The sequence below is a fragment of the Dermacentor silvarum genome, chromosome 11 (genome assembly GCF_013339745.2).
Source record: "Dermacentor silvarum isolate Dsil-2018 chromosome 11, BIME_Dsil_1.4, whole genome shotgun sequence".
NCBI lineage: Eukaryota > Metazoa > Arthropoda > Arachnida > Ixodida > Ixodidae > Dermacentor > Dermacentor silvarum.
In genome coordinates, this window is record NC_051164.1 from 34,968,948 (window position 1) to 34,993,222 (window position 24,275).

Genomic DNA, 24,275 nt, shown 5'->3' on the forward strand with positions numbered 1-24,275 from the left:
CTGGGGAGAAAGTGAAAATTTGCCTTTATTAAGTAGAAAAAGAAATTTAAGTCTATGAATTTTCTTTCTTAATTGCAACGTCTGAATATTATGTCCCATCATTAGTTTGCTTGGGGAGTCATTTAAACGATTTTTCGAAAACATAAACCTTACTGCTTTACGTTGAATCAATTCAAGGGCATCAATGTTGGCTTTAGTATAAGTATCCCATATTGTAGCTGCATATTGTAGTTTAGGACGGACGGGGGACGTGTAAGCAATTAGACGAGTTTCAGCGGCAGCAGGTCTTAATTTGTGTCTGAGCAGGCAACGTTTCTGTAACGCGGAGTCGCATAAGTAGGAAATGTGTGTGCTTGTTTGCACAGTGTATCTGCCATTTTTCAAATGTCCCATTGGTTATTACGTTTAATTGTTCGTTGCATGATGTACCACACCCCTTATGTAATACCCCTGATAAATGTGCCTTTAAGGAAATAAACTGAACTTAACTGAACTGAAATGTGGCAGTTTCAGCTGAGGCTATGGTTAATGTAACGCCTAGATATTGGCATGATGCAAGGTTGTAGCCGTACGACGGTTAAATATTTTTTTCGTAATTTTCATGAAGACTGTTTGGCGCATGTTAAGTTCCATATTCCAAAGAGCGCACCAAGACCTAATTTTTTGAAGGCTCGAATTTAATGCGATTTGGTCTTGAGGCCAGGTGATTTCTAAACAGACCAAACAGTCGTCAGCAAATGATTTAATTTTTACAGGCGGAGAAACAATGGCAGCCATGTCATTAATGTATGTATTACACAACAGCCTTTAAATCCTACCCTGAGGAACTTCAGAGGTTACGGTAAGTTCACTAAAAGAGTAAGTATCAATAACAACGTATTGCCTCGGTTAGTAAGGTAAGCAGCAATTCAATATAAAATATACGTGGGCAAGTTGAGCATTTGACCTCGTTACACACTCAAAGCTAATAAAAAAAGTTGAGCAACTCAACTTTTTTTATTAGCTTTGAGTATGTAACGAGGTGAAATGCTTTTTTGAAATCCGAAAGTATGACGTCTACTTGCGCGGATTTGTCCAGTATGTTAGCGAAATCGTGAATAACAGTAGTTAATGTCGTTACAGTAGAAAACCCTGTTGGGAAACCGTGCTGTTGGAGTGACGAAATGTCTCTGTCTCCCAGAAACTTGTTATTGCATTAGCTATTATATGCCTTAAAGGTTTACAACAAGAAAATGTAAGTGATGTGGCACGATAGTTTGCTTTTAGTGTGGCATCGCCCTATTTTAGTACTGGGATAACACGGGCAGTAAACCAGTCTCTCGGAAGCACAGCTAAAGACAAGGATGCGCGAAATAATATAACTAAGAATTGGACTAACACTTCAGCATATCTACGAAGAAAAGCATTGGGTATGTTGTCTGGCCCAGGAGTCGATGTATTTTGTTGTCTGGCCCAGGAGTCGATATTTAAAGCATAGAACAGCCTGGTGAAAAGCCATATTTCAGGCAACATTCCAATGTTAGCACGAAATTTTTCGCAGTGTCTCAAATCTAATTCTACAAACTGTTCAGTAAAGCCCTGTTCATTGTACATAGTACACTTTATAGTATACTTCCTTGGTTATTGCTATAATTTTATTATATATACATTTACGCACTTGATTGGGAGTGTACTCCGCAGTGTCCGGGAACCCATCACACCCGAGTTCGCCTTTGCTCTGAAATCGGGAATTCTCCGCATAGTGTAACCATGTGGGGAAGCATTCCTCGGTGGCTGGCCCTGTCCTCATCTCCAAATTTCCCAACTCCATTACCCTTATTAGGCGATGAACCCTCCCCATCTCAATAAACCTTTAACATGCCTAACCATCGAGACTGTTTTAGGCCCCTTTACAGTGACGTCAGATCTACTTTATGTAAATCATCGCCCTATGATCTCATTAATACTGCCTGGGTGCTCTTTGGCCATACTTCGCCCTGGCGCCACCAAACGCCAAATTTGTGATCACCTCTCAATGACGACCTCATTCATACGGTAGCCTAACGTGTTTAAGTGTTGGGGACTACAATGTCATTGTGGTTTTGATGTGCTCTTTGAAATCTATCGCATCCCTTTCCCCCACCCCCGGTACAGTGTAGCCAACCGGAGATAATTCCTGGTTAGCCTCCCTGCCTTTCCTTTGGCTTTCTCTCTCTCTGTCTCGCTTTGAAAGTTCCCGGACAGCCGCTCTGGCGTCACGCAGGTGGTGAACAAAGCATTATATAGTGTGGTAACTTATGGCCTTGTATCATTGGGAAAGAAACAAAACAGGAGAGACCCTGACATCACGTTTTTGAAGCCGGAAGTGCAGCCATGTTGGTGTGCCATTTTTCTTAGGGCCTCCAATCGGAGGTTCTGCAGCTCGCCGGAGCAGATGGGCGCGAACTTTGAACTTGCATAGTTACGAGCCTCCAGAAGTGTGTGCTGCCGACGCACGTCAAAACAAAGCCTAGGAAACTTCTGCAGCGGTTTTAGTGAAGCAGACGCGCTCCTGTGTTTTTTTTGTGGCACGTTGAAGAAGATGACGAAGACCCGCGCCGTAATTTATTCAGTGTATCTCTTGCTGGCTCACACTCACACTCACTGACCCAAAACACAACTTTCAAGCTTACACACCACACTCCAAATTCAGCTTTTCTCGCGAACAAAAGGTGCTACGATAAAGACACCGGCGGAAAAACCTTGTCTCACTTTTCAGAGACCGATAGCAGCAGCGAAAGCTTCAGGAGCGGGGTTGCTATGGCAACGTTGACATTTGTGGTACCCTTCCCAGTGCTTGACAGCACGTGACTTCCGCCACACTTTCCGGAGGCCCCGCCCGTGCTGGCCGGGGCCTCTCCTGGGTTTCCTTCCTCCATGCCTTGTACAAAAGAAGTTTGGCTTTTGATTAGAGATACATGAAAAAATTCCGCCATTGTCCTTTCAGTGTGGTCAATGTGGAATGCCCCTAGCTGCTGGACATACTACAGTTACAGCATGGCATCTGCTGTAACTATAGACATGCTCGGCCAGTAGCCAAACGCCATTCGGAGTTCATATAGTTCTCCTTTTCATTGCCGCAAAGTTCACATCACGGCTGAAAAACAGCACGTACTTGTAAACAAAAGGCTTTGTCGCATTCGGCTATACGCCACTTTCCAAATCTCCGCGGGCGGCAGGCATCAGACGCAGCAAGGCCAGCGTGCATTTTAACATCTGTATCATAGTGGCCGCCGACACAGGGAAAATAGTTTGCTTGACACGTGATATGGGCCTTTTGTAAGACACGGTTAACCACCCAGGCAGATACGCAATTTTTTTCCACAATGCCCCATAGTAGGTATGCACCATTCATTCTGAAAAAGAAAGCAAATCGCATAACCTTTTTTATGAAATATCTTTGTAGGACCGCTTGCCATAAATGGTGATGCCCGCTACTCCTATTCACATACACGAACGCTACATATAAAAAATAGGCCGGCTAGAAAAAAAAACGTATAAAAAAGATGGAGACCACACATAACCAAGAGGTTCCGGCCAAAACACACAAGCGAGATAAAATATCCACGTAAAATGTAATATAGAGTCTGAATGTGGCAACTTCAGTTCAAATTAGCACATTGCACATGACAACAAAAAGTTTTCACAACAAGTTATGTCATTTATTATTATACAGCAGTCGCATGCAGATGAACTGTATTTCAACGAAGCACAGTTTACAATACATCAAGGTTACACTGCAAGTTGTATTAAAATTAAGATAAAATAAAGACACGTCTAGATCAGGAACGTTAAACTGCAGCTCCATAACCACGCAACATAATTTATGAAAAAGTATAACTGAACTGTAACAATTATGCGCAAATGTTCTCATTTCCTAAAACTTTTTTATGGCGCTTGCTGCACGCCTTTGCAGTTCCAGTAGTTGGCTATGTCACCAATAACTTTTTTTTTTGCCGACGAGAGCGGAAGTTTTCCAGAGCATACAATTTATATTGTAGTTTATTTTCGATGCTGAGTTGGAAAAATACAGTGCAACATGAAGCGTTTAATACCTTATTGTGATCCCGAGCAAGTGCACACCGCACTTTCGGCTCATCCTACTTTATATAACAATACTCTGCATACGCAGTGCCTAGACAGAATTTGTGTGCTAGTGCTTCGAAAGAACGAGTGACTGTTACTGGAATATTGAACTGTATGTTTTAGGTAAGTTTATTATAAAACGGAGTTTGGAACCCGATTTTACCACCCTCGCTTGACAATCGGATTAACTGTTGACGTAACCTATTGCGTGTATCGTTATGCTAGAGAGGCATCAGATGAGCGTGATATTAATTGTGCGCCACGCCTGTTTAGCTGCCTGCCCCTATTTTGCACGGAATGCTCCAGCGACTGAGAATACACTAAATAAAAATTTTATGCTCCAAGTCTAGCGCGCTTCTATGTATATCCCCTATGAACGGATAAAATTGAAGTCCGCCCTTATTGTAGACCAAAGCTAAAAATGGAAACCTACACCGGTTTCTGAACCCAGAAACAATACTTTTTTTTGTTTCTGAGATTTGCATATTGGTTCGATATTGTCCCACTTTGCAATGGCACTTGTTTGCCAAGGTCGCCCATGAGCATGCACGCATGACGACGACTGCATGACGCTGACACAGCGAAGATGGAATGATGACGAAGGAATGATATCGACGGAGCGACAAAGACTTATAACTACGAACGGCAGGATGACAACTACGTGTCGATTCTTAAATTATGAGAATGGTTAACGACGATAATGCGATAACGACATGAGGACAATGCGATGACGATGATGATGTGACGACGATGACACGATGACCAGTGGGATGACGGTGATTGTATGATGACAATGGCGGGACGAAGACTATCACGAAACCTGTATGACGTCGGCGGCTCGGGGATGACGGCATGAGGAGAGTCGGATGACGTAGCTGTAGTGCGCTCATGGAACGCCCATGACAGCATAATGACCACGGTATGACAATGAAGGCATGATAATGCAGGCATTACAAGGGCGTCATAATCACGATTGAATGAAGACACTATGATTACGAAACAATGAAAAAATAAAGATTGCCGTCGACGGAACGATGAAGGGGGTATGACGAACGACGATGGCATCACTTTAATGAGATGAGTGAAAGACAATGGAATGACGTCACTCAACTGATGACAATGAGGAAGCGACAGCGTGACGAGGATGACATGACGATGACTGGGTGATGACGAAATCTTGATGAGGACGACATGGCGAGAGTCGCATTAAAAAGCTGGAATGACCACGATGCAATGACCACGACGGCATCACGACCATACCTTCTCGCCCAAACTATTAGACAACTTCGGTGACTCGGTCTAGGTAGATGGCCTGACGCCGACGGCATGACGAGAGTAAGATCACGAGGCGGAAATTACGACAATGGAACGAGTGCGACGGCATCTCGGCCAGGAGCACGTGCCTAGCGGATGTTTGACGTAATAGTTCAGCGGAAACCTTCTAGGTGGAGAGAAGAAAGGTACCCGTATGGGTTTCCTTTGTATGGGCTACGATTAGGTGGATGTCTCATTTTCCCTTTAAAACCGAGTGGACTAAGCAAGCAGACAACTTGGGACACTGAGTTGGCGTAAGAGGCTAGGCAGATAGATCGTGTCAGAAAAGCTGAAGGAGTTAAAGAATGCTACTGGCATTAAAACGAGAGAGAAAGAGAGAGAGAGAACCGTCGTGATATTATTAATTAGCGTAGTAACAAGAAATTGTCATTACGGCAGGCCGGTAAAGACGTGATCGAGTAGGCCACAACAAGCACCCAACGCTGCCAGTGGCGAGAGAGTCGATACAGAAAATACTCTTCATTGACTCCCTCACCAATTTGCACGAAAATTTCTGCGCTGCTATAATGCCTCGAGGAGAACGAACTGATGTGCCGCCCAATTTATTCTGCGTGAGTAGCAGCTTGTATCATGCTCAACAGGGGTAGTGGTAATTCTGAGTGGCTGATGGACTATATACCACATAATCTGATATGGTCCCGATCAATGTCGGAGTAACTAAATTAACAAAGCCCTAAATAATACCGGTCTGAGTGGGTGCAATCTCCCGCTGAATTTGGTGATTATGCCTGGGGTTTTACGTGCTAAACGTACGATCGGACTATGATGCACGCCGTAGCGGGGTTCCGGAATATTTTTACTAGTGTTCTTGAACGAGCCACCAATGCATGGTCAATAGCGTTTTTGGAAACCACTCCCATCAGGATACGGCCCCCGTGGCCACGCACTGCTCCGAAATCTGGAGCTTAGCTGCGCAACGTTAGCCACTAGACTACCACGGTGGGTCACGTGTTCAGTGAACTTAGGAACGTACGTGAACTTTCAAAAAGAAAAAAAAAACAGAGAAAAGAACGATAACCCAACACTCCATTTCTTTACGAAGTGGCGATATTGTGTGGCGCCTATTCTATCTACACTACCTCGTCCGCATTCTTGCGTCATCTCGAACTGTAACTTTTCTGCTCAACTGAAAATGGTGTGATATGATACTGAAAAAAATATTGGGGTGAATATTGGGGTGATATCATACAACTGAAATGGGGTGATAGGATAGACATTGTAATTTAAATAGATAATAATATAGCCTATTTGCAGAATTTGCTTAGCGTCAAGGGTACGTTGACATTCAGTGATGGCTGACCCTGGTAAAATAGGTCTGAGAAGTGGAGAGACAGTAGGCTACTAGCGTCAGCAATCTGAACTCGCAAAAGTGTGTGTTTTTTTTTAATTCAGACGACTTCACCATTTCCATATTGCATCGCTTGCGTGTCCGAAACGCAATCGCAATGAATTGTTTATGGAGGGATTGCTGTCACTGAGACAAAAGAAGGAAAATAATTTAGCCTTTCCCCAATTTATTTATAATTGATGGGAAACAGATTGCTTCTTGGAAACGTGACAATATTGACGTAAATTGTACCCTTGAAGTTTGGTTAACAGCGCTACAATAACGAAAAGACGGGTGCAATTTCAGAACAAAGAACGTTCATTATTCCATTGTAACTAACCAATAAACTAACCAACGAAGCAATGATATGTATATGTTAGCCAGATACGGATGCTGCATAAGAGATGTGCACTCTTGAGAGAACAAAGTAAAGCTTTCTTTTTGTTGGCAGACTTCGTGAACAGGTTTAAACTAGCAAGTCTACAAGCTTACTGCAGTGCGAAACAGACAACTAGATGCTCACTACAACGAGTTGTAAACGCAGATGTATTTATCAGCAATTTTTTCATTGGAAAGCTGCGGCATTCTTGTATAATGACAGAGAAACCACCCTGAATATTTCTACTCTAGAAGGGAGTGTGCTCAGTCACGTCTTTATTTCTTATTAGTTAAAATCTTACTTTGTATAGGATCTCCAGGCTGCGTCACCGGCAACTCTAAGGTAATACTTCCTTGCACGTCAATTATTTTCATATTACACACAAGTTTTTATTGGCGCACGTGATCTCTTAATTCCATGCCAGCTAGTCAAAATTAATCCTGAGCCCCCAACCACGACTCCCTCATAACTCACTGTGCAGTTTCGTGACGTTAATTTCCAGAACTTAGTTTCTTTTGAATGTGCTTCACCGGCAGCAGCTGAACATCTGACACTGTGATGAGTGTATGTCGCTGATTTCGTTTTGCATCGGCTGGTTCTGTATAGGAGCATGAAGCTAATAAATACACAAACAGTGATCTGCACGCATGGACTCGGCAGCGTACTTTTAAAGTAGTTCCTTCTGGTGTAGATGTTTTAAAAGTGGCATAAGCAACGAATTTCAGCACGCGCAATTAACACGCGCAAATTTTTATTATTTGTCCATTCATTTTGAAAGCGCTTCAATGTAGTTTCTAGTTTCTCGAACATAGCCTTAGTCCCCCTAATCGTCCAACTTTGGGAGCCAGTGTCTGGGAAGGTTTTTTCAGGGGTAGAGATAAAAAAGAAGCCTGGCCATATGGAAGGTTTGTTTACATTTAAGAATTGGTAGGTTCTTTTTCATCATCGTAATTTCAGGATGTCAAAGCCGAGCTGCATTTTTCAAGAGCTTGAAGGGGACCGCACTTTATCATATCATTTTCCTCATTTGCCTCGCAAGACGTCTTTGTTCATCGGCTTTTGTCCGAGGGTCACCGCCTGAAAATGTCCGCGCTTTGTGACACTCTATTAATTACGGCTGGACGCCTGCACTGGAAAGCCACCTATTCTTCACCGCACGGGAAAGTTGTTGGCAATCTCCCGTCCGCTCATACGTCCATGCCAGCAGCAGTAAGACGTCATGTGCACGCATTCTTTTGACCATGCCAAAAAGGGTTCATTCTCATACGATTGTTCTTTTTTTTCCTCGTGGAATATATCATGGAATATATCATCAACTTAGTACTTCGAGAACGGTACTATTTAAGGAAAGCGTCACTGCAAGCGTACAGTGCTTTCAAGAGTTAAATAATCAGTGTAAATTTATTACGAGCAGCAATGCTAGAGCTATGCTATTGCCGCTTCCGGTATTCCTCTACCAAAACTATTGCTGGTAAGTGCATTTAACCGCAGCTGTGGCCCAATGGGTGGGACGCCCAGCTCAGCTACGGGAGGTGCGTCGTTCGATCCCCACCGCCTGACACGCACCGGTATATACGACGGGTACAAGCAATCTCCCGGCCAAGTGCCCGGCTTTTCAAAGGCGTGTTACTTGGGAGAGGTTTGTTCAGACCACTGTACTTTTTATGCAAGAACAAAACACTCGACAAACTCAAAAGAAATATGGTAGTCCCATTCTTCCGGCTTCCCAAATCTATTTTACACTAACCCTTGCAAGCAGTAAAACATAGGTACCAAGAGAAAACTATCCAAATAGTAGGTACACTTAGTACACGTTATAGTGAGACCCTAAAAAAATATTTCGATGATATCCACTCGATAGTAATTATTCAAACATATTGCAGGAAAACGTTGGCAGCAACGGAAGTTCTCGTGGGACTTTCATCATTCACCGTCACCACACCCTGTTTGTAGCGTATGCCTAGCACAAGTTCAGAAACATGCCCTAAGTTTTCTTTTTTATTTTGTTATGTTAATATGCGTGCTGATCCATACAAAGATGACACCGTCAAAGCTTGCATTCTGATGGCGACGAGCGCTCTGGCGATGATTTCCTACAAATGGAGGCTAAGAGATCGAATTATTAAGTTTGTTTTCGGTTAATTAATAACTTTCTCCAGGCAGCAACGTCCCACGTCACACTTGCGTTGGTGCTTCGGGCAATTCGACTCCAGCTTTCTTTGTTTCGGCGAAGAACAGGTCGTGGCGTGAAACAACAGTAAGAGCATTTCCACAGAAACGTAATAAAATTATCAACGAGGGCAATACCATTTACAATTTATATATCTGACCTTGTTGTCTGGCTCCTTGCAACCATCGTGTTTCGTCGTTATAGAAATGGTCTGTGCGACAACGAAGCACGTAGGTCGAGAACTGCGACGCGTGAGGCTACCGAGAAAGTAGTTCTTTCCTTCCGAGTGAAAATGTTTCCTGCAGGCAACCTGCCGAGAAACAAGCGAGCTTATGCTCTCGTGGGAGAGTGCAAATGTGCTCTTCGTGTCACTGTTTACGACGAAGGTAGGTAGGTGTTTTGGTTGCTCATAAATTCTACCGCAATACATAAATTATGCGTGAATAGAGCCTTGTAGGTGGGCTAGCACAGCGAAGTTAGATGGATGGCGTGCAGCATGTGGCACACTGGGTGAACTTCGTCGTTAATCTTCGATGCATGCTTTTTGGCAGACTTCTGGCTCCCCCTCAATGATAAGTGGTCCTCAGGCGAAGCAATTGCTGGGAGAGCTAATAATACTATAAATGTTTTTGTTGCCTCAATGCATGACTCATAGATGCGCCTGAAGCAAGTAAAGCTCTTATTTCTTCAGGTACATTTCCATTTGCGCATCATTCTGCACACATCTAGCAACACGCTGTACTTGCATGCTGTTACTGTCACATTAGAGAACAGCTTACTTGTGAATGTAACAGGCGCAAGACCTCGCTATAGGTATCCACGTGGGTAAAATGTTTCTCTTCGCTTTCACTGGATTCCAGGTTATAAAAATCCCTCTCGCGATTACTATGCGCTCACCAGAGAGAAAACCTGATAGGCCGTTATTAAGCGAAGGTGGGCGATGAAGAGAACTTCTGTGCCGCGTGTAGTAACTCTCTTCCGCCGTCCTCGTGTCCTGTCCAATCTGGTCATGCCATGATTACTGTCGTATCTGGTTCCCTACACTTCAGCCGTCCACACAAACAATCTTGGCTCGTCGTCGTCGTGTTTACGGAGCGTTTGGCGCATGAGTACTGGTAGGATTTTTAGGCTTTTGATTTTTCCCGTTTGTGTTTAGCTGAAGGTACTTTTATGTAGTAAACTTTTATGTAGTATACTTTATCTAGTAAACTAGTTTATCCTAGCAAAAATGGATGGAATTATTCCATCAAAGTGTTAGCTGCAATGGGGGCAGTGGGACGGAGAACACCTCATGCCAAGAAAACATGCTCTAACATCTGGCGAACCAGCTAAGATATTCTATTACATTTGCCCAACACGCACAAGGATGCATAACCAAAATATAATAATGGCTCTATTGAATTCACCGCTCTTGACAAAGCAGCGCCGGTTGCTCAGTGCGAGATCACGGATCTCAAACTATTTCACATTATTTGGGCCGCTTTGTCGATGGGAATGTGCTAGTAGCTCGATGATTTACGTCGTTGGTTTTTATTTGTTTCTTATTCAATAAACAATTAACTAGGCCTAAGTAGGTGCTCCTAATGTCACTATGTCTTCCGAGGTAGTGCGAGGACTTTTGAAAGTCTTGCCGCCCGCCTTTTGTTCTTGCCAACTTTCTGGCTTGCCGCTTTAGTATTGTAGAAAAGTAATTAATTTGATACAGCTCAACATTACATTTCGCCCTGTTTTCCCACTAAGGGATGTTACTGTCTCTAGGCATATATCTGTCTGCAGTTTCGTGGGTTATGATAAACTAGCGGCACCATGCAGCAATGCAAATTTCATGTAATGTCTGAGAACATTTGGAATAATACATTTTACGTTAAAAGCTATGCAGATTGAACGCCCATTCCGGATTCCCCGTGGAGCAAAGCCTCGTTGGAGCACTTATTTAAGTGCTCAAAGTCTGCTCATCTTACCCACCGCATTCTGCGGCGTCAAGGGTGTGTGCTAGCCCGAAAAACGCCCACACGCACAACACTGAACCAGGAGATCAACGTGACCCACGCATCGGCGTATTACGCTGCTTCCAGGATCGGTCCAGTTTTCGTTGCGCCATGTGGTGACTGGCGCAGTTCACTCTTGCACTGTACTGAGGAACCACCCACCTTATTCGACGAGAAACCCACCCCGCCGATAGGCCAAATCCTTGGCATAAATGCATAGAAAGCCTCGATTTATTAAATGAAATGCGCTCTTGTAGGCATATATTTGCTACAGTAAGGATATTTTTATTAGCGGACAACGTTTCGTGGTAATGAAGGTAAAGCTGCGGGGGCAAAAGCAGGCACAAGTAATCACGCTCATGAAAATAGTCCCGCATTTTCGTCAGCATTAGATTCTTCTGGGAAGAGTAAACCTAAATATCTTATTTCCAACAGGAATATGACACACAATAGACGACTCAGTGGTAAATTTGACCTTTTTTGTATTATTTTCTCTTGCACGCCCGGGCAAACGCGAAACCGTCGCATATGGAAGCTACGTATAGTCCTATAGTTCTGCCAACGCTTCTGCCGTGATGCTAGGTTCCATGTGAGGCAATGAAAGTGCTCAGCCCTCTCATAGGTTATAAATAATGGTGCACAACAAGGCCTCAAGCAAACACCTCCCCCTGTGTGTTCTGTGCACTACACAGACAAACGGCAGTGGTGCACGCAAGGTAACATTTATCATTAACTCATTACACTCGCGTTAAGGGCCCCGTGTCGAAGAAAGTTCGGTGTCCGTGTCCCGTGAGCGAAAATTCCCGTACATACTTACGTATATTCATACGCCACGCCTTGCCACACCATTCTATCACTAAAGTGGTTCATAACTCGATCGTCTCACATTCGTCACAAAGTGATTCCTGGAAATTTTGAGAATGACAGCCCACAAACAAATTCCACGAAACAAAAACACCGACAGCGCATGCCTTGGCCGTTAAATCTTCTCAGACTGAAATCTTAAAAGTGCGAAACCATTTCCGAAACCTGAAAATGATGTAAGTCTTTTAGCGCAGCTGTGCACCACCTGCGGGATCGACCCATGCCAGAGGCCGCTTTTGCATGGGTTGCGTCAAACGCATTGCGTCACCAATTTTAAACTTTACACGTTCATCACCATTTATTTCGGATAGTTCTCAGCACGTATAGAGTTTTCGTGCGTCAAGTGCATACAAATGCTTCTAAAATCTTCAACTGATCCACTATAGAATTGCTAAATAAATATATCCATGCCCAAAGAAAAAGCCGTCGACAAGCGTGCAACCATTTTCTTGATATACTTTGGCTTGACAATTTATACCCACCACACAGTTGTACATGGACGCTCATCCGTCGTAGTTTACGAACAACCGTCACGTGCCATTTCCATAGCAACCACAGTTCCTGCATGCAAGGGTCTTCGCTATTTGTGTTGGAAATTGTTCTTATATTGCGGCGCACATTTATTTTTTTTATGTGTTATAGGTGAAATCATGTTTGAAGCCGGTGATTACATCAAGCTTAACCAAACAATAGTTGACAAAGTTAAGCTGGCTACAAAAAAAGCAATTTTTGGGGGGAGCCAGTGTCAGTTTCTGTCATAGCTTGTCCTTAAACCTATCCTCTACAACCCATTATAATCGTGGAAATGCTTAAGTGAGTGTATTATATTGTGTACCTTCGCTTTCATTATTGCTGAAATGTAGAACGCAAACTATTAGGGAAATTTTATTATTCCTCGTTGCACTATAATTGAGGGCATAAATTATTAGTTCACATGTAATCAGTTCATGTGTTGATACGATAAGGATGAGTATGTAAAAATGAGTATAAGGCAGAGTTCTTCGTTCGCGTAAATCCGGCTAGGCATCCTTTATTAGGCTAATATATCTGGAGAAGTGATGATCATAGAACGGCTTACGAAATGAAACTGAGGAAGAGAAAGTATAGAAGTTGGCACATAATTAGACGAGGCATGCGACGTGCACTCAAAGCATCTAAGTCCGCTTGGCCTGAACTGCTTATTTTACATCACACCTCCAGAGGCAGCTGTCGTCGTATGCCGATGACGTGTTTTCACAATTTCCGGCACAAAATTACTCGTGCGCTTTCTACCAATAACGGGTGTGTGTGTCTAGGAATAGCACTCCGGTCCTTCCTACAATGTGTTTTTCGCATAGGTGCACTGCGTGCGTAGTGTTGGTATACAGTCCCTCACATGTCGCTTATGCTGGAGACGCTGCCGTCGAGAATCACACGTTCCCGCACAGGACGTGACGGCACTGCGCAAGAGCTATCCCCGTTCACCCACTGACGTCCACGGGTGCAATATACTATAGCTCGGGAAGAAGTGGGAGGGATGATGATCACTCTCGACAAGGCAAGACCATGATACGAGTAAATAGGTCTTTCTCCCAAATAATTTATTTGAGCTACACGAACGGTAATAATGCAGTGGGTAAACGAATCCTCTAATAGCTCTCGGGAAAGCCGAGCATCTTGATTCTATCTCCAGACTGGGTGACTACTTCGTGTCTGGAGTCTGTGTACATAGAGTAATAGACCATCGGCTTGTAAGTGACATGGATAGAGTCAACGATACAGAGTGGACAACGCTGACATCTTTGCCATTTTGCTAAGCGGCGCACTGGCGGGTGGTGATATGGCGTGGTACACATAAATGCGCTTCTTACATTTATTCGCGATTACACTTTAGGATACATTATCCTAGCTGCGGTTTTCTGCGAGCCTGTCTTTGCACAGACTGAGCCGGAGAAGTACATTGATTGTCAACGTCAGACACATCTGATCCTTTTCGGGATTGCCTTCCTACCTTATGATGCGCCAACGCATACATGCGACTAGACACTGTGTAAGAAGCGAGTTATTCATATGACATGAAAGGTTTCCCGGCGCCAGACGAGAACGGCAGCGTACAGTTATAGCTGAAATTATGTATACATGTATGTATCATCATCAGCCTATATTTTATGTCCACTGCAGGACGAAGGCCTCTCCCTGCGATCTCTACAAACAGAATGATGAAGTAAGTTTGGCACGCCATGTATGTGCTGCATAGAGCAGATAGACGGCGTTGTGTTATACATTTCAAAGACGGCTCATACATTTGTGTTCGCGACTTTCTTTTGTCATTGCTGAGCATGTAGTAGCGATGAAGAGACCACGAACATTAGGCTTAGACTAAAGTGAACACTCTGCTTGACTAAACTACCTTCAGTTTACTTCTGTGTGAGATTTATCGCTACAGCCCACCACTTTGGTCGAGGCACTACTGTGTTTGAGGGTACGTTTGACGTGGAGTGTTTCGACAACAATGGAGAAATATGTTTTTTTTCTTTTCTTGGAATGCTTGCAGCCAATATTTAATGATATGTGTAATTCCAGTGGTTGATCCATCTGTTCTAATGAAGAAATTGGGCATGACTAAGTATGAAAGAAATAGATATTTATATACTATGCAATTACGTTGAAGTACAAAAAAATGCACAGGTGTCATTCTACCATCCTGCTTCCTAGAAATGTATTTAACTTTCAGACGCTTTTGCACAGTCGATCATGATTCGTGAGTATATGTAGATGTTTTTTTGACAATGATTATAAAAAAGGCGTAAGCATTTCTTTAAATAAAATGAATGGGATATTGCACACAGTTTTAGTATCAACATTTCTATCGCAGAACGTTTCTTTGCAAGCGGTATGGTTACTATAGGCGCTGATCATATTTAAGTTTTGTGGAATATTCGAAACTCGTCGGTCGCAGAGAGCATAATTCTTGTCCTTAATTGAGCTGGACTAATGGCAGAGGCGGACATAACTTGCACGGGAAATCGTAACACTTGTTAAAGTCATCAACAAAGATACAATAATTAATTTCCTAATTATTTGCTTTATGTCACACATCAAAATTTACGAATTGTAGCCGCTGCGTTTGCAAGATTTATGCACTTCAATTGAACATCCAGGATGACACAAGTTTCGAGATACATTTCCCAAGGGACGAAATACATGGGCGTTCCAGTTACTTTTTTGCTTCCATGCATAAAAAGCAGCTGTGCAAGTTTATAGCGAGTTTGATGGCGCGTACCTCCAAACTGGTGTCATTCTTGAAATTGATTCCAAGTGGATACGCTTTGACAACTCACTGGATCAATTCGTAAGTTGCAATATGTGTCGTAAAGTATATAATGACGAAGTTAAATAGTAAATATTCGTTAAATATTTAAATAAGTGTTTCCATTTCTCAAGCAAGAAATGTCGGCCACTTCGAGTAATCCAGCACGAGGAGAAGAATTATGCTATCTGGCACCTGCGATCTTTAAAATTTTCAGAAAAATGTAAAACGATCGCCCGTATCAGGGAAAACACGGGAGCTACGGGAGACGGAAAATGAAGGCGATGAGCAACACAAGAACAAGTTAAGAGCAGGAGCCAACGTTTCGACAATTGACCTTGTCGTTTTCAAGGCCTTCAAAAAGGCAGGTCCACTTGTCGAAACGTCGTCTCCTGCTCCTTCCTTGTTCTTGTGTTGCTCATCACCCCGTATCAGAACACACAGCTATTTGGAATATATTATTTAACCCCAGGTCGCTTCAGTATACGCAAAAGATTAAAGCGTGGGTGACCAATCAGATTATGATGACAGAGGTACTGCAGAAATGTAATTTCGCACCTATATTTGGTGATAGAAGAGAATGTAGAGAAAAAAGTCCTTTGCTTTTTATCTGAATTCATAAATAGGTCATAAATACGAACACTCTGATCAGCTCCCGCTACAGAACAGACGCAGATAGACAAAAGCCAGCAGGAAGACGCCAAAGCACGACGGCAGCAAAGCTGTGGCTGAGGAAGGCACCAGCGTGCGCCTCTGCATCATCAGCTGTTCCCGGTCCCAGTTGAAGGCAGGCGGATTCTGATACGCTGGCGAAGGCCGGTAGCCGGGTTGGTTGTAAACGCCGGAGGGCGAGTTGACGCCGAACGGGTTGTGACAGCCACGAATTCGCGGACACTGGCGGCTGCTGCTTCTGGTGCAGCACGAAGTGGTCGGGTGAACGCTGGTGGGCAGGTGAGCGCCCGACTGCGATATGTGACAGCAGCGCTCGTGGTCCCAGCAATAGTTGCCGCCGCCACCGCAGCCTCCCGTAGTTCCACCTGTGTCGACGAAGATGAAGGTCCAATTGTACTTATAATAATTCTTGCTCGTTACATTTGAGAGCAGGTCCCAGTATACAATCAGTGAAAAGATGACTAGCTAGCGGATGTGTCGCCCACGAAGTGCAATGTTCGGGGTGATGGTGTCGTTGATCACTCTGATTACTATAGTGTGCGAGTGCCCGAGTAAAGGAGAAGAGCGTCGAATGGAAGGAAAAATGTGGTGGGTTAACGTTGTGCAGTTTTCTACTCTACACGTGGTTAAGTGGAGTGAAACAGAGGAAAGACAACAGTCAGTCGTTAGCGAAGGTACGTTTTGTAAATAAGCGCAGAGAAAAATATTAAACATTCTTGTTGTTCTTACTTAGTATACATACAACTGTTTCACGCGTAACCCAATTTATTTACGGTACTGTTGTTCAGTATCGTATTCTTCAAAATTAGTATTATTCAAACTTTTTAGAACCCTACACGGCACGCATGTTCGGAAGTGTCGTCAAACCTCACAATCGGAGACAACAGAAATTTTGTGTTACTGCAAACGCCGACAGATTGTGCGTAAACGTTTCCCGTGAATTCTGCTTTAAGTACATGGAAGCGTGGTTATTTATTTATTTATTTATTTATTTATTTATTTATTATTTATTTACACAATACTGCAGGCAGCAATGCTGCCCAAGCAGGAGAGGGTTTACAAAAGAACATTTTTTAGTAGTTTTTCAAATGATACATAAGATGTGCATTCAACAACAAATTCCGGTAAATGATTCCATTCTTCGCTCGTAATTTCCCTTGTTCCCAGACTTCTGCATGCACCGGTCAAGATCACGCACCAGAGGTCACAGTTCCTTGGTGGCGCCTCGTTACAACAGGTACTATGAGCACTTTAGATGCTCCACCAGGTCTCGGTTCTACCCCCACACGCACGCACGTCCGGTAGTTGGGCTCGCAGCGGTAACCTTCGCGGCAGCAGCCGGTGGGACCGCGGCAGCAGTCGTCCATGTCGGACGCCGACGGTACGGGCCTTGAACGGTCTGGGTTCCATCCGTATCCTGTGGGAAAATGGCCAACAATGCGCAGGTTGTGGTTGTCATAAGCACCGTCGCACCGCGTTTGCCCTTCACCGGAACTTGAAAAAAGAAAGCAAACTAAAAGGATCAATGAAAGCAACGGAAGTGCCCACCTAGATTCGGGAAATGGAAACTGTACTAGTAGAAAGACGGTTTAAATATGCGCGAGTACAAAAACATTTCTTATGTGTATTTTTGACGTTGGGAGTGGGCTCTGACCACCACCTTCCGTTTTCGTTAGGACGTATACACACCAATAAGATATTCCCGGACATTCTTAAATAATGCTGACCTCCGAAAATGGTACCCTTATTTAAGGTATTCAAGGCGACTATTCGAACCCGCTGACTTTTTAATGGCTGCTTGTCACTGTGCTGTGTGGTAAATTGCGCTTACACGAATCTACAAATTGTAGTCATACTTCATCTCGCTCCTGTAGGCCTCGTAGGTTTTGCTTCGCTGAAACTGCCTTCAAAGATGGAGTCTCATCAGTTAAAATAGTATTGCTTAAGTGGATCCCATTAGCGAAAGCAAATCTTCTGCAATGAGAGTTGCCGTATAGGAAGGACATATGGGTGACCTTTCACTAATACGGTTGTTGGTTAACTTGCGCTTATGTGTATAGAAACCATTTATTTTTTGGGTCTGCCGCCATGGGAATACGGCCGTCGTGGCGTGAAATCGAGAAATTAATAGTGCCAAATTCGCCGGGCCATGGCGTCGAGTAAAGCAATTTTATAAAGATGAACCGCAGCAGGGAGCCACGTTGGGCTTGCTGTTATTCATGGCTTTTGTAGTGAAAAATAGCGCAGCGAGAGGACAACTGACAGAAGGTAGACAACAAAGGCGCAAGATTGAACACCCACGAGAGCGCAAAAACGAGCGTCATCCCCTATGTACATGGCGTCTCCCACAGGACTAATAAAGTCGCACAATGGGTAGCGGTTACAGTATTGTTTTCAGCCCCAAACAAATTAGGCGGGATTTGCAAACCTGTGAGCTCCGAAGGATCCAGGAAGTATGGGCGCGTCATCAAGCACATGAAGCTGCACGCAAAGCGTATCGTCGGTATCGTATAGGAAATTGCACTCCCCATGCGGAAAGACGTATACTACATGGGACAAACCAGACGCTGCCTGAGCGTTCCCCTCGATGAGCAGTCGAACAACCTTCGGTAAAAGCAAGGAAGCCGCCTGACTTTACAACGTGCCGAGTGTAGTAGCGCCCCAGACTTTCGCGGCATGGAAGGTCACCTTCCATGCGCGAAAGGTGGGGCGCAAGATAAGCGCCAGCAACTCTGGCTAGTAAGGTGTGATCGCGAACGAATAGAAAAACGCGACAACTGCATTTTCCTTCACGATTAAACATTTCTGCGGTCAACAGTTACTCAAACGCGAGCTTTTTATTTCTTTTTGTTTTTTGTCTAGGGCGTTCGTGGTTCATTACACAATTGGAGCTAATGATGCGTTTATGCCACGTCACGTCGAATCGCGAAGTACCATCATCCCCACCGCTCGCACTGTGCGCCCAATCGCGACGCGGCACGCGAGTGCGACTGGAAAAAAAAAAAAGGCACGTAAACAATGTCGCTTCCTGATCGGTCGTCTGTAGGCGCTGAAGTAGTGGCGCTATAACGCGGGCTTTAAGGGCAAGTTTAAGATGGGCTACCATCAATGGTAGCTCCATCAATGGTACTTAGTCGCAAACACATCAGTCGACTATTTTACATGTCATCTGCTGCTTTCACATTGGTAGTTTCTTGCTGAAGGCAAATATTAAAAAAGTTCGGCAATTAGTTCATTTTAATTGATTGAATTGTCTAAGCGAAAAATATACCGCAAGCTCGGTCGCGCGGTCCTCCACGCCGCTGAGTTTGTTTCAGCTCACTAGCACACTCCGTCGTTTTTAAAATTAACCTTGCATGGTTGCCTTTTGCTGGATAAACTGTATACACACTGCGCAAAAAAATTTTTTTGGGCCAATAGCGATACCATGTGTCGGCCCGCCTTCGCGCACGTTTTGCGTACGGTCTGTTTCACACTTAGGGGAAATCTCGGAGCGCATTGCATCGCGATGCGGCGAGCGCTGGAGTCGGGTGCCGGAAGTTGCTCGCGCAGGCGCAGACGGTTGAGGTGCGTTATCTTGAACCGCGTCGACTACTACGGCGGCGCGCGCTGGCCGCATCGTCGAGAAGCGTGCTACTGTCAAGGGCAGTTCATCGTTACTGCGGGCACTAAGCCGATAATGTCAAATAAACGTTGTGCGCACATTTTTGTGTCTCCTTCTTGTCGCTGTGTGTTACGGTAGCACACACAGTGAAGAAATAGGCGCGCACGCACTCAGTATCTCGGCCTTTCGAAAGAACAAAGGAAGCGTGCTGTCAAAAGAACTATACAACCCTATTTTTGCCAGTGAAGGCTCAGAGGTTGGCGTCGCACAACATTTAGCTAACATTATCGGCTCAGTGCCCGCAGTAACGATGAACTGCCCTTGACAGTAGCACGCTTCCCGACGATGCCGCCAGTGCGCGCCGCCGTAGCAGTCGACGCGGTTCAAGATAACGCACCTCGACCGTCTGCGCCTGCGCGAGCTACTTCCGGCACCCGACTCCAGCGCTCGCCGCATCGCGATGCAATGCACTCCGAGATTTCCCCTAAGTGGGAAACAGACTGTACAAGATCATTGAAGGTCATGTAAGCTTAGCACATGAATTCAATTATTGTGTAAAACTATGTTGAGACTGCGATCTTCACGTTAACAAAGCGTTCATCTGTCGTAAATCCGTATCATGCGTTACTAGCGTTAAGATGGTTAAGAATGCTGGTCGTTCGCATTATCAGTTGCATACGTTACGCCTCCGTGGACCGGCCAATCAAAACGTGAGCTGGCCAGTTGCATATCAGTAGAAAACAACCGCCCATACCCACCACCGATACTACGAGTGCCTCCTTGCTATACGCACACACCCATGCGCACTCATGACCGTTGCTCTAACTGGGTATGCCGGCAGTCGCGTCCCTGGAAGTTTAAAACCGAAACTGCGACGCTTATTGGTCACATCGTAACTGTCGTATCTGCTTGAAACGTACATGTAGCGGGCCTTTAGACAAATACGCTCGCGCCTGTGACGACTGTTGCGCTTTTAACGCTTCACACGATTGTAGACTGAACAATTTAGTTGCGCTGTTTGCGTTTGCGCTTGCGTTACTTGCGAAATATATGCATATTACGTACGCAGTCGGAACGTACCTGAAGCGCCAAAAATCTTAAACGACGTAAAACAGGCCTTACTTCTGTCACACAAAGCCCACATCGTGCCAATATTAGGAGAGGCTTCATATGGAAATAACATTTGAAATTACAGGTACCTCCTAACTGAAACCAGCCAATCTTCCAGCCTATAGTAGAATTTGATGAGGCCTATATTCGGCAGTGTTTTCGCCTTACTTGATGTACTAACACCCTAAACGATTAGGACCGCCTATGCCAGAATCTAAAAATCATATGCTGCTTCTTTACACTTGGTAATTGCGTCACGAGCTATCCTTCAGCGTCTGTTTAATTAGTAGTAAACAGTCACCCAATCTCCGATGAAGATGTATTGAACGCTTGGCCTAACGCTGTGGTCATCAGCGAACTACGGACATTGTGTGTGTTTTTTTTTTACTACGAGGGCAGTTACACGCAACAAAATTAGCGGTGCTCATTCGTTCTTTTGGGTTTACTTCAATACACTTCAATTTAGTCCTCGTCAACGACAAGACTGCGCGAAAGGCCAGTCAAGAAAGCTGCAGGTTCAAACTTGAGAGAAACCTCTTCATCTATATTGGATGAACATGACGGATGCGACGCTTTCTCAGCTCCTGGAATCACTTCCGACGCACGCAGCAAAAAAAAAAAAAAGCACGGCCTTCGAGATTATTTTCTGTTTCTCAGAAGGAACCATCCTAAGTCGTCGATGTGAACACCACCTATAAGGCAGCGGACGTGTAGTGCCATCATTGTCACGCCACCTTCTCGTGGTGAGCCTTGTCCTCATCGTATGGTGACGAAAAACAAAACTTTGCGCGCCACCTAAATTGGCAGTGTAACTTATGCCCCCGCGGCAATGTGCAGGCGGGAGAAGAATATGCAAAGCACTCCACAATCCAACGACATTGCATTTTTGTGCTTTTTTTTTTGCACATCGTGCATACGGCACTCAGAGTATGAGCTTCTGTGTGCGTATTTCTGAGGGTACAATAAGGAGAACTGCAACGAAGAAAGACGACATTTGAGGCATCACAGAGTAGTTGTTCTTGAAAAGATGGATTTGATATTTGAATAACAAGGGACTTTAATTTAAAGTGGCAGATTTCAGTGCAAGTGCCTGCTGGCGTTGCAATAACTCTGTTCACAGTCGCACGAACTGATGAATCCTGCTAAAGCGACAGCTAGGTGTAGTGGTAAAATCAAAAAATTACTATAGCTAAGGTTAAAACTTACTGCAAATAACATATCGGGTATATTCACTATAACTGCAAAGATATCATCAGTCGTTCGAAAGATATACTTTATAACACCCTTATTTCTATAAGGAATAAATATATCGCCTCGGTACTGACCATGCACTGCTGCAACCAGGGCAATGAAGACAGAAGCTGTTGAGACTTTTCCCATAGTTACGGCTTGGGGATTGGCTAAAAAACAACAACATCCAAATGAGCAACAGGTTCTCAAGGAACCATAGCTGTGTCAGTAAACTAGAGTTCAAAAAGCGCATCTCTAACGCATGTTTAGCGCTGGTGAAAAACATGTCATCGCGAATTTGAACCCGTGTAGTGCACTTCCCTAACACAATGGGGCGACAACAGGCTGCAAAGCAACGCAGGGCCTCTATGTCTGAGCGGCGTGGCTCAGCTGCGGGATTGCCACCACTAAAATGAAGTTTGCTGTTAAACTATGTCACCGAGAAGTTCACTAAATGGTTTTGCCCTAATTTTGCACACACATGTGGCATGGGTATGGGACCCGAGTGCACGAACCATCACCGGAGAAACAGCACATATTCAAATAATGCTCAAGGCACTCCAGAAACCGCGGCTTTTGTGCAACCACATGTCACACATTCTGCTTTAATTTCTGCCACAGACGATGTTGCTGAACTACGCGATGAACGCAAAAGGCCACGTGTTCTTGGAATGGAAAGACACGAGCATGCAAAAGCAATCAGCGCCCCATGCTGCCGTACTAACAGCGCCTATAGAAAGGAAACGATCACTGCTATCATAACGCTGCAGTGACTTGCAGTGTATACAGTACAGTCCGCTAGTAAAGGAAACGCTCTTACGTGCGGCTTTCACGTTGCTAGTGCTCTAGCTGCAACTGCTGGCTGAATAACTGTTAATGAACAGAACTGGCGCGCGGAAAAGTGCCAGTGCGACTAAACACTTGTAATCTTTCTAAGCCTGCTTATTGTAAATTTGCCAGGGTGATTATATAGCCAGCACTATACAATTATGTGCTCCCTTTTAACAGTCTACCACACTGTACGTTGTGGAATTTTGTTCGAAGTTTGCCGAGTTTGGGCATTTCTTCAAAGCATGCAAATCCTCTTTAAACGTTCGCCGAGCACGTAACATTTCATCCGATTCCTACATTTCCGTGCCATTTCTCAAATGTGTTGTACATCTTGTTCGATTGGCATCTTCTTTATGCCGCACGCCCCACGACCAAGCGCTTTCGTGAGGCGCATCACCATAAACTCAGCACTTTCATCATTTTTACGAAAAAGTTCGTGAATGTGAGAGTTCTGCAATGTTACCAGAAATAAGCTTTAAGGTTAGCCTGCTGAGTCCCGACATGTACATTTGAATGGATGTTTTCTATTGACCACGATTTGTTTCATTTTCGGGAATTCCGCCTCAAGTAGCAACAATGGTTCTGAGGTCTTGCAGCCTCCGAGGAAAATGCGCGGAACTGCTAATGCCTTGAACAACTGTGTTCAACGATATGTGCAACTTCCCTGAAGCTTGTGGCAGCAGCGTATATGCTTTCATAACCCAATATTTGGCGTTTGTTCTTGCTGCTGCCATCAGAGCTTCAAATTTCTTCCGACCAAACACATTTTCCAGTAGATATCGCCACTAAAGCTACTGTTCCTAGGATGTACATAATCTAACCCAATCACTGACGATACGAGAAACGACGTTCTGACCCACATTGTCCTAGCTTGTAAACTGATGATGCTTTTTGTACTTATTTAAATTAGCATTGCGCTTCTATGCAAGTTTAAAGGTTCCCGTGTAAGACTAGATGCTTAGACAACTAAAATATTGGCATCCCAGAAGGAAAAAATCACCACCTTAGCTAAACTACCTCATCCTTCCATCGCGCAAAGTAGCTAAGTGGATCTCTGAACGCTTTCGCTCCCTGCCTTGGCTTCTTTGTTTCTCTCTCTCCCTGAAAAGTTCATTTTTGTGTGCGCTGTTATCTAGGTCAGTTATTGCTATATATAAGCACTTTATATTTATGCAGTGCCTTTTTCCTTTCATCAAGCTTAAAAGACTTAAAAAATGAATCCTTAGAGATCATCTGCAAACTTTGCATTACTTGCTGTTTGTGGTGTCCTTCAGTCGCTTCCCCTATCGAGGCGTTTGGTACAATTCTGTTGTGCAACAATTAGCCTGTACGACGTTCTGACGTTCTGCCCACGACGTACGCTGCCATTGAC

The 24,275-nt window shown here is 44.3% G+C and overlaps 1 protein-coding gene across 1 annotated transcript; it reads right to left on the bottom strand.

Annotated features, from left to right (window-relative positions):
* Nucleotides 1-15,990: 15,990 nt before the first annotated feature.
* Nucleotides 15,991-17,520, bottom strand: LOC125941644 (uncharacterized). The gene is made up of 2 exons (XM_049659401.1): nt 17,327-17,520; nt 15,991-16,493 (listed from the first exon to the last, which is right to left on the bottom strand). Exons 1-2 carry the CDS (start codon nt 17,493-17,495, stop codon nt 16,105-16,107), a joined length of 558 nt encoding a protein of 185 aa, XP_049515358.1. The 5' UTR covers nt 17,496-17,520; the 3' UTR covers nt 15,991-16,104.
* Between the last annotated feature and the right edge of the window lie 6,755 nt (nt 17,521-24,275).

Bases quoted from the DNA above. Each gene is read 5' to 3' on its own strand.
- LOC125941644 (XM_049659401.1), bottom strand. From the start codon at position 17,495: ATGGACGACTGCTGCCGCGGTCCCACCGGCTGCTGCCGCGAAGGTTAC. The intron at 16,494-17,326 runs GTGCGTGATCTT...TCGTCGACACAG, and splicing joins CCAAGGAACTGTGACCTCTG to GTGGAACTACGGGAGGCTGC.